We start from the raw sequence: 15714 nt of genomic DNA on the forward strand, positions 1-15714 counted from the left end.
TATTTCTATACCGCTACATAGCACTGTACATCAAAACATAGAACAATCCCTGCTCAAAAGAGCTTACAATCTAGTCAAGACAGACAAAGATGATGCATCTATATACAGTGCTCAGGTGGGAGAATTACAGAGGGAATGATAATACAGATATTGGTGCTGAGCAAGTGGTTTGGAGTTTGGAACTGAAAGCAACGTCAAAGAAGTGGGCTTTGAGTCTGGATTTGAATACTGCCAGAGATGGAGCTTGACGTACTGAGTTAGGCAGTTTGTTCCATGCATATGGTGCAGCAAAGTAGAAGGGACGGAATCTGGAGTTGGTCATAGACGAGAAAGGTACAGATAAGAGAGACTTGTCGGAAGAGTGGAGTGCCTGGGGGGAAGGGACTGTGGGGAGAGATACTGAGGAGCTGCAGAGTAAATATACTTTTGGTCATTAAGAGGAGTTTGAACTGTATGCAGAAATGGATAGGGAGCCAATGAAGTGACTTGAAGAGAGGAGTAATATGGGCATAGCGACAAGGCTGTTTCGCCGAGATCTCTGGCTGAGTGCTGCTTTGGCTGAAAGGCCTCCAACTTACCACCACCTTCATTTTTCTTCTGGTTCTTTTTGTAATTTCAAGAAGTCTTATTAAAGGACCTTTTGCAGCCTTCACTTTTCAGACTCTATATAATTGTAATCCATTAAGATCTTTCTTTATTGACAACTTTGAAATCCAAGAGAATGACCTGCACCCAACCATTGTGGCACAGTTAGACCAATGACTTCTGTACTTGTACTAGAGAACCTCCAGCCAGTCAGATTTTGGGATATCCATGATAAATATGCATAAGAGAAATATACATGCAAGGTGGGCAGCACATGCAGATCTCTCACATAAATTTTCCCCTACAACAGGTTTGGGAACCACTGAATTAGACCTTTGCCTTAAAAGGTAAAATAGATGAGATTTGATATACCACTTTTTCTGTGTGGTTTGCACAATTAAACAGTTTACATGGGACAATGAAGTGTTAAGTGACTTGCCCAGAGACTCACAAGGAGCTACAGTAGAAATCGAACTCGCAATCCAACAGTTTTGTGGGGTGTTTTTTTTTTTAAAGTATATTTGAGAGAAATAAGGTTGCAATATACTACTTCTTGAAAATTCTGGGAGTTTTTCTTGCCAAGATATAGTACTATTTCATGAATTTTAAGGGCTTGCGTAGTTTTCATTGTGTTGGCCAGGAGCATCCTACTGCTTCTTGTGATCTTTCAATTAAATTTAAAAAATTTACTATAATAACAAATGTATTCATAGTGAACTGTGAGAGTTCCCTCAACAATGCACAATAGGGATTCAAAGACCACGACTCTCCAGAGCTTAGTATGCACATAAAGGATCACTGCAATTCTTTCCCTTTTCAGAAATTCTGAACACTGCGCCCATGGTATCTTTTGCTCATCAGCTAGATAATCAGAAGCCATTTCTGGGAATTGAATCTAGGTCTCTTTAAGGCAGTGCCCAACATTGCCATTGGTCTTATTTAACTAAATATTCTTAGTAAGGAATGAGCCTGGTAAAACTTCATTGAAGTATACATATCTTTATAATGTGTTTCCTGTTTTGTCTGCATACCCTACCTTGCAGAATTTTTTGATGATTATTATTAGGAACTGGAATTTTTTTATATATATTTAATCTACATGGCCAAGCCCAATGGAATGACTCCACATGCTGCTAGATTGTCTCAAAAGTTCACCTGCACATATGCTCACATTGCCTTTATAATGGGCCTCTTTATCAAGCACAAATAAGAATAAAACATAATATATTTTGAGTGTTGATATGTAATCATTATTTTGTAACTGTATTCTTTTTTTATGTGAAGTACTGATTATTTGTAAGCTGCCTCATATCAAAACCCAGTTGTACAACTTAGAGACCTCATGAGTAAAGGCATCATATCTCTCATGAAAGCAGGATCCCAAACAAACTAGAAAAAGGAGCAGCAGTAAAGTTAAAAAGGGAGGTTTATTTAGGCATTCTGTGATCCGCAGAATTCCCTGGAAATTCATGTGAAACACATGTAGGCAATGAGTTATTGCTTTGATTGTAGTGAGGATAATTTCATAAAAGGGCTTCTGTTTTATGTCTATTTTATAAAGACAATATAAGGCACAAATATAGTGTACAAATTGTCTCATACAAATTTACATCAGTTCTGAAGAAGGTGTATATATGTATACACACATGTGCTATAAAATACTTATCTGTATGATAGTTCCACCCAAACTGTGTCCCTCAACCATCCCCAGGACATCTGCACACAAATCTTGTAAATGTTGGACCAGTTTTGCAGAATTTTTGCATGTATATTACTCATGCAGAGTTTTTTAAGAGCCAGTTTCAATATGTAATACTTTATAAATTACCCTCAGTGTGTCCACATGTAGGGATGGAGTATACAGTACTTCCTTGTAACTTTACTGGCACTTCTCCTTTCTTTGGAATAGTTATGTGACTGAGGTGGGAATTGGTAATCTGTAACCCATCTCCTTGTTTTTGTTGTTTTTTGTTTGTTGTTTTTTTACAAAGTAACCTGAACCTGAGCTTTACTACATGGCAGGCGAACTTTTGAACCTCTGTCACCTGGACAGTAAGTGGAGATCATGTTCAGTTCCTCACCTCCAGAGGGCCCTGTGCTGAACTTGGCTGCAATCCAGTTGTGCACCTGGTCCATCTCATCCTGCTCCCTGTTTTCTTTGAATGCACCAGGGTCTCTCTTAGTTTAACAAGATGCTTTTCACTATGGGGAAGAAAAGGGTCTAAAAGACTTTGGGAATGGTAACCTCCCCAATGATTTTTACTGTGATTAAAAGGTTGTCCACCCACCTCCCTGCCTTTCCTCTGCCTTCTCTCCCAACTCCACCCCCAGCATGCTGGAAAATGGGATTTTGCCATTATACTGCTCTCACACTCTGTCTCTTGCTCCTGCCTGAAAAAGTCTGGGTGTTTTGCAGATTCATACATCACCTGCCTGTGAATTCTCGCATGTGCATGCCACAGTCCTCAATAACCGGAATGTGTTTTTTTCTGTTTTTTGTTTTGTTTTGTTTTTTTTTCTTTGTTTTTTTTTTTTTTTTCTTTCCTTGTGTGATTCTGCAGTGTGGTTTATCAGGATGGATTTTATGGCGCTGAGCTGTATGTAAGTACACAAATTGCATTTATCATCCATAACCTTTTTGAGCAAGCCAGCCTTTTTTCTTTAGTTTTGGTTATCATTTTATCTATTCATTCTTTCCTTGTTGAGTACTGTGTGTATATTAGAAATGTGAGCATGCTTTTCCTTGTCACTATGCTTGCCCTAAAGGGGAATGGGGAGAGAAATCCTGTAAGCCTTTAATTTCTTGACGTTTCTAGATCTTATAGGAGGAACATTGAAGATATCTCTCTCTGAAGGATATTAGGCAAACCAGTAAAATGTAGCAGTGCATAGATGTAGTTTAACTCAATTGTCAGGTTTTGTTATGGGGATTTTAAATTTATTGATTGATTCTTGACTTGAGACCAGTACCAATGTCATAGCTAGAATTTATCATATGTGACCTATGCTATCCCAAGATATCAAAAATTAGTTCACTTTAGAGGGGATATATGACATGGCTTCATGTAATATTTGTTCTTCGAGTAAGCTTATGCCTACCAAAGAACTGTTCAATTTTACACTTGCATAGTCCCAATTGTCCCCCTATTTCACAACTCAATTAAATTGGCTGCTGCATTGAATTTGTATAGGAAAATTTTAGACTAGGATATACTGTGTTAACAAATTGAGGAAAGCAATTTGTGATCTAGCTTAAAAATAACTTTTCACATATTCTCCTGCCCCTAATGGTACAACTCAGATATATTTCTTTATCATACAATCTTTTCCTCTGTTTCTAGAGTTTCACCCACAAATAACTGTCACTGACTATCATCATGATCTACATTTTCTGTATATTTCTGGTTCCTGATTCTGATTTACTCTATACTTATAAAGTATGAGGACAGAAGGAACAGCAATTTTAATAGACTTATTTATACTATTACAAAAAACAAAAAATAAGATCACATACATAAGTTCCATTGCTGTTGATTTATACTAAGAAATCATTAAAATTTTCCTTTGCTACTCTGCATTGGTAGAAATAGTAGTTTGGGTAGTTGCATTTTTTTTGTTTTATTTTTAAAAACAGGTCACCTTGTTAAGTAAGTGTTTAAATACGTCCCACTGCATTTTGTTTTTTGAAAGCAGGAGGACAACAAATAGCAGCATGTATTGTGTTATTGGGCTGAGCCATGTTCCTTGTCAAACTGGAACAGGCAAATTTTCAGTCTTTACTCCTAGACAGAAACCCCAGTAGTCCAGTGCTTAGAAAGTAGAATTTTGTATTGCAATCTTTACCTTGACTCTGTATGATAATTACTGAGTTCAGGATTCTTCTGCAGGGTTAGGTTTTAGGATTGTGTTAGGTTTCATTTGTAAGACACAAGCATAGGGCTAAAAAAGCAATACACAAATCATGTAAGAGTACAGGATGATAGTGAGGCTTATAAACAACTTACACATTCATATACTTTCCAAGAGAAGTGATTTTATGTTCACATATTTCTGTAAGCGACTCTAGAATACATACATTAATTCTTGAGCTAAAGGTGTTAATTTTAGATTTACTTATCCTTCCCCCTTTTCATTATTTTTTTCCCTTAACATTTTCTTTACTTGCAACTTGAAACCCCTTATGAAATCATATTTCTATAGGAACGTCTAGAAAGAAAAGTGCCATGGCTGTAAATACATGATTTCCAAGAGGAGGGTGGTGGGTGCAAGCTGGGAAAATAACATTAGTCAATGAAATAAAGCCACCTAATTAATGCAGGATCTTTCAGAGTTAACAGTGAGTCTTAATTAAAAATGAAGATACTGAGAAGCTTGCTCGCATAAATGGATTCTTGGGTGGAAAAGGCTGGCTTGCCCTCAATTCAATTTTTGTTTGTTATTTTGGGGGTGGCATTGCGTGTTTTGTATAATTTCTTTCCCTCCGCAGCTGTTTTTCTTGTTTGAATTGTTCTTCTGTTGTTCTGTTATAGAATAGTCTTACAGGAACCAATCATTAGCGCTAAAATACCTCAGGTAGGAGTGCCCGTGTGACCCGCCATCCAATCAAATTGTGGATTGCTGTGGAAAATTTTATTACTAACCATTCCAGTAGCACATTGGAGATGGGAACAGAAGCCTTTTTTTAAACAAGCCTATAATTTAAATTATTCAGTGAGCATTTTGAAATCAATCTAATAAATATACTTGGGTTCAGTACACGGAAACAATTTAAGCTAGTCCATGTATATATTAAGACATATTTTATACCCAATAACCCTTATATATATAGGCAGGAATTAAATAACTAGTCTCCAGTGTGAAACTTAGTGACTGAGCCAGGATTTGAATCCAAGAGTCCTGACTACAAGAGATGGACTGACTCAACTGTGTTTTGTTTACATCATGTAAGGTATGTTGCTATCATTTAAAAAATATTTCCAGTGATTGCTCTTTTAAGTATCATCTTGGTTCAAAGTAGTTAACGTGATATTTCTTATTCCATATCATAAATCAAATCACTTCCTATGCTCAAAGATAGGAGCTTGCAACGAGCTTAGAATTATTAAACCAGAGAACCAGGTTCAGATTCTTTATTATGTGACTAGAGCAAAATCTCTGCTCCCTGTGCCCAGATTTTTTGGAAGAACTTTCTATTTTGATTGTAAGCATTTTGCTTACTTTCTGCTTGGATATGAAGTTGTTTAATGAGCTGGTAAGAGCAAGAACTTGTGGCAGCCATTCAGCTAGCAGCTCTCCTCAGGGCAGAAGCGATGGAAGATTGCTGTGGTTCATTGCTTGACCAGCAGGGATTTAAAAGGTATGCTGGGAGGCAGGAGGGAGGTAAAAAGTTCTGAGTCAGCCGGAACAGAAGGCAGGAAGAATCCCTCCTGTCCCAGCCTACCGCTGGACCACCAGGCATTTAAAAGGTATGTCGGTGAGGCGGCAGGGAGGTAAAAGTACTTGGGCAGAGAGGGAGGGGGCCTGGGTGCAGAGACTGGCAGGGGAGGGGAAAAATGGCGCAGAGCCTGGCAGGGCACACTGCACTTGAATAAACACAAACTCACACTCACTTTATATTCAAGTCTGCCTTTTTTCCTCCTTTTGGGGGGGGGAAAGGTTACCTCTGTTTATATTCGGGTCGGTTTAGATTCAAATTTATACAGTATTTGCTATTTAAAGTATTTTTCTCCTGAGAAATGTCCTTCCTCCCTTATTCTTTGTGATCAAAACTCTCACTGCCACACTCTTAGAACCTAAGAAGTGCCTGGAAAGTGTTATTCCTGATAAAATATCATCTAGCATTATTTTAATTAGCTGCACTTAACCCTAGTCCTCCCAGAACTTTTCATTTCATAAGGTGCTGAATAAAACTGATCCCATGACATTTATTTGCCCTCAACAATGAGCAGAACTTCTCAGACCTGACCTGGTAAATACCACAAGTAGTTTTTTGTTTTGTTTTTCAGGATATTCAAATGCATTGAAAACCCAGTATATACAAATTTACCAATATCCTTAAAAGCCAAACAACTGGTAGGTCTCTAGGGTCCAAGCATTTCAATAGTGTCTTTGGTACCAGTTCATTGGGCTTAGACTTGTTTTTCAGCTCTTCAAGATGAGACCATAAATTAAAGGAAAGTGATACTAGAGAGCTTTTTAAAATGTTGATGTAACTTTAATTTTGGTGATTTCCATAAGTTTCTTGGGAAACCAGATCATGTAATAAAATGAAGGCTGTAAGTGCATCTACTATCAAAAGCAATAAAAGCATATAAAAATTACTTTAAAAATTGTGAATTCAATAATAAACTGTGGATATAATAATTTCTTCCACATTTTGTAAGTAAGTTCCAGGTGCTTTTGATGCATTCTGGTATCAGAGACACAATCAATAGTAGAAAGAAGACAAAAGCTTCTCCAGTTATTTATTAAGAAATAGGAAAAATAAATGTCAAGTTTTTTGCACTTTTGCTTTGGAGGATCCAAATGAAGAAAACAGAAGGAAACAAATGGCGGATAGACAAAGATGATCAAAGAAAAAAGAATGAAATCTCCACGAAAACAACCAGAAAAAACCCCCCAAAAGTGGAGTAGCCAGAAAACTTCCAACTGGGGATGTATGAAGAAAAATCAGTCATGACCATTCCTTTGAACGACTCTTTATTAATGCAAATTAGTCTGACCCAACATGGTCCATGTTTCAGCTCTAATGAGCCTGCGTCAGGGGTCAAAAAGTCAAAATCTACAAAGAGCTATATGCATAATTAGAACAAGTACACCAATATCAAAACATAACATTTCATATGCCTGTTGAACAAATGAAATCAAAAGAGTATAAAAATGATTCAATATATAATGGTCATCATTTGAACAAGTAAATGAAACCTTAAAAAATTATTTAATAGACAATGGTAAAATAATAAAATTGAAAATAAAATTAAATGAGTGTGCAGTAGTATAATTCCTTCTGTGTGGAGTCTGTGATGCATGAAATTAAAATTGGCAGTAGACTAAAACTTTGAAGAAAAGTGTTTGTTTTTTTATAAAAGTGTTCTGTTTTCTTATGAAATATATGATATTACTTAAACATACACCTATAGTTTGGTCACCCTGAATAGGCCCGCTCTTACTATCAGAAGCTAAGCAGAGTTGGGCCTGGCTAGTTAACTAGATGGGAGACCGCCTAGGAGTATCAGGTGCTGTAGGCAGAGGGACCTTATGTTAGGCAGTGATGACACAGTGGAGCCAGACACTGTGTGGTAGAAGGCAATGGCAAACAACTCCTGTACTCTGCTGTGAAACATCACATGGACTTTTTCTCCAGGAATTTGTGCAATCCTTTTTTAAAACCAGCTATGTTAACTGCTCTTACTGCAATATTCCAGAGCTTAACTATTCTCTTGAGTGAAAAAATATTTCCTCCTATTGGTTTTAAACTTTAATTTCAAGTTTCCCCTAGTCTTTGTAAATCTTGATGCAGTAAAAAATCTAGCCATTTGTACCCATTCTACACCACCCAGGATTTTGTAAACTTCAATCATATCTCCATTTAGCCATCTCTTTTCCACGCTGAAGAGCCCTAACTTTTTTAGTGTTTCCTCTTACAAGAGGAGTTTCATCCCCTTTATCATCTTGGTCACTCTTCTTTGAATCTTTTCTAGAGCCACTATATCTTAAGGAGACCAGAATTGAACACATATTCCAAGGAGGTCACACCATGGAGCGATACAGAGGCATTATAACATTCTTAGTCTTTTAACCATCTCTTTTTGAATAATTCCTAAAATCTTGTTTGCTTTTATGGCTGCCGCTGCACATTGGGCGGAAGGTTTCATCATATTGTCTACAATAAAACCCAGATCCTTTCCTTGGACGCTAGCACCCTAGCATCCGGTAACTGTGATTTGGGTTATTCTTCCTAATGTGCATCACTTTGCATTTGTCCAAATTAAATCTCTTCTGCCATTTGGATGCCCAGTCTTCCAATTTCCTAGGGTCTTCCTGCAGTTTTTTACAGTCCACATGCATTTTAACAAGGTATTTCCCAGAGAGCTTACAATCTAAGTTGTACTTGATGCAATAGAGGGTTAAGTGAATTGCCTAGAGTCTAACATAACATAAATGAACCATGGTGGTATGCACTAAACTTTAGTAAATGGGCCACTTAATGAGGGATCACAAAGCACATTGTTCTGACTAGATTAACTGCCTCCTTGGGTCATACCAATTAATCCTACCATGTTCCATAACCTAGAGAATTATAAATCTAAACAGCTTTCCTAGTTGGTATGTCCCAGGTATTGGTGGGACAGTACCTGGTTTAACTAATCTGACAACACTGATATTTTCCTAAGGCACTGTATCAGTAGCTTCTGGTTCTGTGTTTCTGCTATTGTTTCAGACTCACAGTAGAAATGACTATCAGGTTAATCTGATATACAACACAGCAGGACCCAGTCATTCCCAGCATCTCCAGCCACTTTAACTTTTTCACCACTAGGGTTTATCCAATGCTCTTTTAAAGTCCATAATTGTGAATCCATTCAGTGTGTCATGATCCTCTCAGTAAAGAAGTATTTTCTGAGTTTGCATCTAAATATATACTTCTGGAGCTCCATAGAGTGAGTGGCCTTTTCTTTTAGACCAGTGGTCTCAAACTGAAACCCTTTGCAGGGCCACATTTTGGATTTGTAGGTACTTGTGTTTTTTAAATTCAATCAATCTCATCTCCAAACAAATTTGTAGGTACTTGTGTTTTTTAAATTCAATCAATCTCATCTCCAAACAAATCATCACCTTAGGAAGAAACATCAGAAATGCATTCCTGTACTGAGATTTAAATATCAGAGACTCTGAGCCAAGATAAATGGCACATTGCTACTGCCTCTGCAGATGTTTGAGAAGAAAACATTGAATGCGTTGAATATGCTTCTAGCGAGAAACTTCCTCATAGTGAACAAGTTTTTAGATAATTGTTGAAATTCTTTTAGCTTCTCTTGAGGGGAGATCGAGTGATACAAAGTATCATCAACACAGAAAAAATAGTTAATGTCTTATTAAAGAAATGACAATTTTGCATGAGGTAAAAACTCTTTGCAGTTTATAAATCTTTCCTTTTGGCTAAGTCTTAATAATAATATTGTAATTTATAGCTAAAGAGACATATGATCAAGAAACTGTTTTATTTTACTTTTGTGATTATGATAAACATACCAAGGGCCTCAAAATAGTACCTGGGGCCATGAGTTTGAGAGCACTGTTTTAGACTATTCTATCTTATATAGATTTGTTTCTTATGCTTAATACCTTTAAAGTATTTGAATGTCTCTATCATATCTCTAGTTGGGCCTGCTCCACTCATTCAAACAGTTGTAATAACATTCTGTAAACTCAAAAAATCTGCAAAATGTGGAAGAATAAAAACCTCAGAAAGTTTCTTGAAAATATTGAAGCTAAAGCTTAAACTCATCTGTACGCAAAAAAATAGCCTGCCATTGAAATAGCATAAAATGTCACACTGGAAATATTTACTTTGTTCCATTTTTCAATTTTTTATATTTTGTAACTTAAAAATGTGATGGTTCTCGATAAGCTGTCCTTGTCCAACATTTGCCAGCATAGTTAATATTATTTCTACCTTTAAAAAATTCTATTTATTAAGATCAGTACATAAAACTTTCCAGTACTTATTGCATTTCTTTTATCTTTGGACTCTACAATCCTAGTGGTTTCATAAATTGCAAATGCTGATATTTAAATCTATCAAATAGAAATCTACTTTCACTGTCTCAGCCAATCAAAAATAAAAATTGGTTTGTCATTAGAAAAAATGGTGCCATTCTGTTTTACCATTTAACCCCAGTGGTTCCAACTACCCAGAAAAAGAGAATTGTCTTTTGAATGAAAATGGTGCTCCAATGTTCAATCATGAATATGTGAAACATCCTTTATATAGCTTCTTACTTAGGCATTATTCAAAAAACATCATACAATTGTATTGCAGTTTATATGGTACTATAGATCATATCACACAAACATCAAGTAAATCCACTGAAAATTAGCAATACTACAAATCCCTAGCATGCAAATTTAATTTATTTTTTTATATATTTTTTTTTTATTTTCAATCTCTACAAACCAGTCAGATACACTTCCCCTACTAGATAGAAAAAAGCCTCAGATATGGAACCAGAGCACCAGCTGGTGTCAACTTGTAATAACTCACAGTGCTCCTATTTTAATCATCAGCCAAAACCACCGCCCTTCCTTCCTTCTTATTTCTAAAATATTTTTCTCACTATGTTGTTGTTTTTTGTTTTTTACTTTCTTTAAAAATTCTAAAAAAAGATACTGATCTCATATACAATATCAATTTTCTTATGTAAGATCATTAACAAATTGAGATGTCTAATGTAATATCACAAGCAAGACCATTCCAAGGGGTAAAATGACCATTGATTTCTCCGAGGACAAGCAGGCATAATATTCTCACACATGGGTGGTGTCAGGATTATCATTTCTAAGTTTTCTGTGAAACTGAGAAACTGAAGGTTTTTTTTAGTCTTTTCTCGGTGTGTCAAACTTTTGAAGGGTTTTTTTTATGTGCCTTCCCAATATTATTTTCTTTTTGTTTTCTTCATAATTCTTATTTTTTTAATCGTTCTTCAGTACTTCTACCGAGTTTAATCCCAGGAAGTGTTGATGATACTTTGTATCACTCGAACTCCCCTCAAGAGAAGCTAAAAGAATTTCAACAATTATCTAAGAACTTGTTCACTATGAGGAAGTTTCTCGCTAGAAGCATATTCAACGCATTCAATGTTTTCTTCTCAAACATCTGCAGAGGCAGTAGCAATGTGCCATTTATCTTGGCTCAGAGTCTCTGATATTTAAATCTCAGTACAGGAATGCATTTCTGATGTTCCTTCCTAAGGTGATGATTTGTTTGGAGATGAGATTGATTGAATTTAAAAAACACACACACAGACAACATGGCAACCTTGTCTAAACCTCAAGCCTCTACATCTTTTTCTAGAAGATACTTTGCTCCATCCAGATATTCCTATTATTATAACACTAAATGTTGTTATTTAAACATCTTCATCATCCTCTAGGTCTGCTAACCAGCACCCCTGCATAAAGCAACAAATGATTCAGAAGTCGCAAACTCAGTTGCAGTCGAAGCAGCAGTTATCTTTTTGACGCCTTTCTAGATAGCATTGCCAACATCCCTCCCCCTTCTCTAACTCCCTGTCAGAGGCAGATTGATCTTTTTTCACCAACGTTGGACTTTTATCACAACAGACCAGTTGTGCTTTGAGTCATCACTCAGGGATATGCCCTACGCTGGGTCAACAAACCTCCAAACTACCCACCAAAATAATCTTTTTTAACCTCTTTCCAGAAGACCCTCCTTCACCAGGAACTCTTAGCCCTTCTCCAGTAAAATGCAATAGAGCCTGTCCATCTGCAGGAAGAGGAGTTGATGGTTCTACTCCAAGTATTTCCTGATACCAAAAAAGACCAGAGGCCTTTGGCCTATTCTAGTCTTCCAAGGCCTTAACAAATACTTGATGAAGGAGAAATTTTGCATGGTCTCTCTGAAAAACCTCCTTCCCCTACTAGAAAAGGGCAATTGGCTTTGCTCTCTAGAAAAAACATACACTCACATTTCCATCCTACCTATGCACTGGAAGTACCTCCACTTCTGCATAGGATCTTGACATTGCCATTACAAAGTCTTTCCATTTGGTCTGGCTTCTGCTCGTCTTCACGAAGAGAAATAGCTAAGAAGAAAAGTTAAAAAAAAATAAAATAAAATAAAAAATAAAAAAAATTTAAATTTAAATTGAATCAGGTTGGGCAGACTGGATGGACCATTCGGGTCTTTATCTGCCGTCATCTACTATGTTACTATGTTATGTATGTGTCTATTGGTAGTGGTATTTCCCGATTTAGACAATTGGTTGATCAAGGCCTCATCATCACAAATAGCTCAGATTGACATAAATTCAACAGTTCGTCTTCTTGAGCTTCTTGGGTTTGCTGTCAACTACCAAAAGTCACATCTACATTCAGCTTAAACCTTGAGAGTTAATAAAAGCATTCTTTGACACCATTCAGGGTCGAACTTTTCTATCCATGCAGAGGATCAAGAATCTCATTCACCTGTGTCAAACAATTTCAACCCTGAAAAGCACTTCTACATGCCAGATGTTGTACCTGCTCAGTCACATGGCACTGACAGTTCACGTGACCCCATTTGCGCATCTTCACTTCAGAATACCACAGTGAACTCTTATCAACCCAGTGGTCCCAGGCCATGGGACCCCTATCTGCTCCAATAACATGTCACCCTGAATCTATTTCACACCCTACAGTGGTGGTTAGTAGCACAATTTTACTTCAGGGTCTACCTTTCCAACTCCCAAAGTATCAAAAACTCCTAACCACAGATGTTTGTGCTAGGCTGAAGAGCTCATCTGGATGATCTATATACTCAAAAAGTGTGGTCTCACCACAAAAAAAACACCCCTACATATCAATCTTCTCAAGTTAAAGGTGATGGGCAACACTCTTAAAACATTCCAGGACCGTCTACTCCAACAGGTAATACTCATCCACAATTCTTTTCCAGACTCTTTGCTCCCAATCACATCGCTTCAGATACCTTTCTACTTCATTAGGAAAACAATGCTGTACACCAGTGGTCTCAAACTCAAACCCTTTGCAGGGCCACATTTTAGATTTGTAGGTACTTGGAGGGCCTCAGAAAAAATAGTTAATGTCTTAATAAAGTCATGGCAATTTTGCATGAGGTAAAACTCTTTATAGTTTATAAATGTTTCCTTTTGGCTAAGGGCTCCTTTTACTAAGGCGCGCTACAATACCACATGCGCTAAACACTGGCACCTACATAGAGCTGGCGTTAGTATTTTTCATTTAGCGCGTGGCTAGCGCACGCTAAAAATGTTAGTGCACCTTAGTAAAAGGAGCCCTAAGTCTTAATAATAATATTGTAATTTATAGCTAAAGAGACATATGATCAAGAAACTGTTTTATTTTACTTTTGTGATTATGATAAAAATACCAAGGGCCTCAAAATAGTGCCTGGCGGGCCGCATGTGGCCCCCGGGCTGCGAGTTTGAGACCACTGCTGTACACATTTCCTCCAATTCTTCTCATAGGGCAAACTCTACTCAAATGTCACCAAGATCAAGGCACCTTGATCTTAATAGCATCTCTATAATCATGCCAGATTTGGTTTCTACTCCTAGAGCTCTCCTTAAAGGAACTGTGGAAGTTGTGACCGTTTCTATCCCTGTAACTCAGAAAAAAATGGGGCGCCCTCCATCCAAATCCCCACTCAGCACTAACAATATGGGTTTTTTTTTTCTGAACAAATAAGATCCTACTGCCTTTCAGTAGCAGTATCTGCTGTCATTGAAGCATCTCAGAAGCCTCTCTAGAACCTATCACTTGTCAACTTCTATTGATAAATAGACTACTTTTTATACCTAGCAAATTTTGGTCTTAAAACCAGCTCGGAGTCCATCTTGGTGCTATCAACTCATTCCACTCGCTTCTTGATGAAGCCTTTATCTGTTTATCTCTCCAATTAATGAAAGTCCTATTTCACAGAAAACCATCTATCAAGCCTCCAGCTATTGCTTGGCATCTTAATGTGTTTTTTTTCTGTTCGCATTAAATGTCTGAACTGCTGAGCATGCTTCTTGAATTGCGGCCCAACCTTATGCCAATAACACACACACACACACACACACACACACACACACACACACACACACACATGTATTTTCATAAAAATAATATTTATTCACTTTATATCAAATTAAACTTGAGGTTAAAATTAGAATTAAAATGCCAATTAATTATATGCATTTCCGTAAGCCATAACACCTTAATTAGTCTGTGTGTGTATGGTTGAGGAATTCTTTTCCAGAAACTAAGGGCTCCTTTTACGAAGGTGCGTTAGGGCCTTAATGCGTAGAATAGCGCATGCTAAAATGCCACGCATGCTAGCCGTTACTGCCTCCTCTTGAGCAGGCGGTAGTTTTTCGACTAGCGCGTGCTAATCCGGTGTGTGCACTAAAAACGCTAGCGCACCTTCATAAAAGGAGCTCTATGTGGTTCCTTGTTAAAAAAAAAAAAGTTCTCACTCCAGATCAGAGGCTGGGGGCTTGCTTATATACTTTTGCAATGATCGGTGACACGTCACTTCAGTCTTCCAATGCTTAGTTACCACGTTACCATAAAAGGCAGGACTATTTCAAACAAAGACATTCCTTAAGCTTTTATAGATAACAGACTTAAAGAAGAGTTTTACAAAGTATACAAGTTAAATACAGTAAAACCTTGGTTTGCGAGCATAATTCATTCTGAAAACATGCTTGTAATCCAAACACTCATATATCAAAACGAATTTCCCGAAAAGAAATAATGGAAACACGACAAACCAAAAACTTTAATACAAAATACTGTATGTACTCGTATTACAAGACCATTCTTGTTTAGAACAGTCATTACACTCCTGCAGTGTCAAAGAGGGAGAGAAGAACCATCGGCTCAGTTGTGATGATGTGATATATGTATACTGTATGTACTGTACTTGTATTGCAAGACTTGCTTGTATATCAAGTTAAAGTTGAATAAAATGTTTTGCTTGTCTTGCAAAACACTTGCATACCAAGTTACTTGCACTCCATAGTTTTACTGTATATATTTTTATTATAACAATTTCTAAAATATTCCAAATATGTATTTAGGATTACATAAAATTATATGATAATATATATATGCTTAAAAGAACTCCTTAGCACCATTTAAGCTGACAGTTTCTTATCCTTAATCAGTACCCTTCTTATATAGTCTTAAAGAATGAATCATAAAACACTTTCTCTGACTAGTGAAGATTTTCCTTGGAAAACTGATAGTTTGTTACAGACACCAACTCTCTGCTTCATGGAAAAACCCATAGTTTGTCACAAACACAAAAATTAACTAATTTCTTCCTCAATACCTTTGCTTTAAGATCACAAGTTTTCTCTATACTAAGACCAGTTTATGAAC

The 15714-nt window shown here is 36.9% G+C and overlaps 1 protein-coding gene across 13 annotated transcripts in view; it reads left to right on the forward strand.

The window, feature by feature from the left end:
- The window catches only part of RBFOX2 (RNA binding fox-1 homolog 2), an 839083-nt gene that overhangs the window by 755249 nt on the left and 68120 nt on the right, over positions 1-15714 (forward strand). For 5 of the 13 annotated variants that reach the window (XM_033935143.1, XM_033935148.1, XM_033935150.1 and 2 more), the window contains 2 exons: positions 2608-2637; positions 3147-3186. The exons of 1 other annotated variant lie outside the window; for it this stretch is intronic. In XM_033935143.1, the coding sequence (XP_033791034.1) occupies positions 2608-2637; positions 3147-3186 (70 nt within the window). Of the gene's footprint in view, positions 1-2576; positions 2638-3146; positions 3187-5114; positions 5170-6590; positions 7495-15714 lie in introns of those variants that run through there. 7 more of the 13 variants (XM_033935145.1, XM_033935149.1, XM_033935151.1 and 4 more) reach the window with 5 other exon arrangements.

The sequence above is a fragment of the Geotrypetes seraphini genome, chromosome 2, assembly GCF_902459505.1.
Source record: "Geotrypetes seraphini chromosome 2, aGeoSer1.1, whole genome shotgun sequence".
NCBI lineage: Eukaryota > Metazoa > Chordata > Amphibia > Gymnophiona > Dermophiidae > Geotrypetes > Geotrypetes seraphini.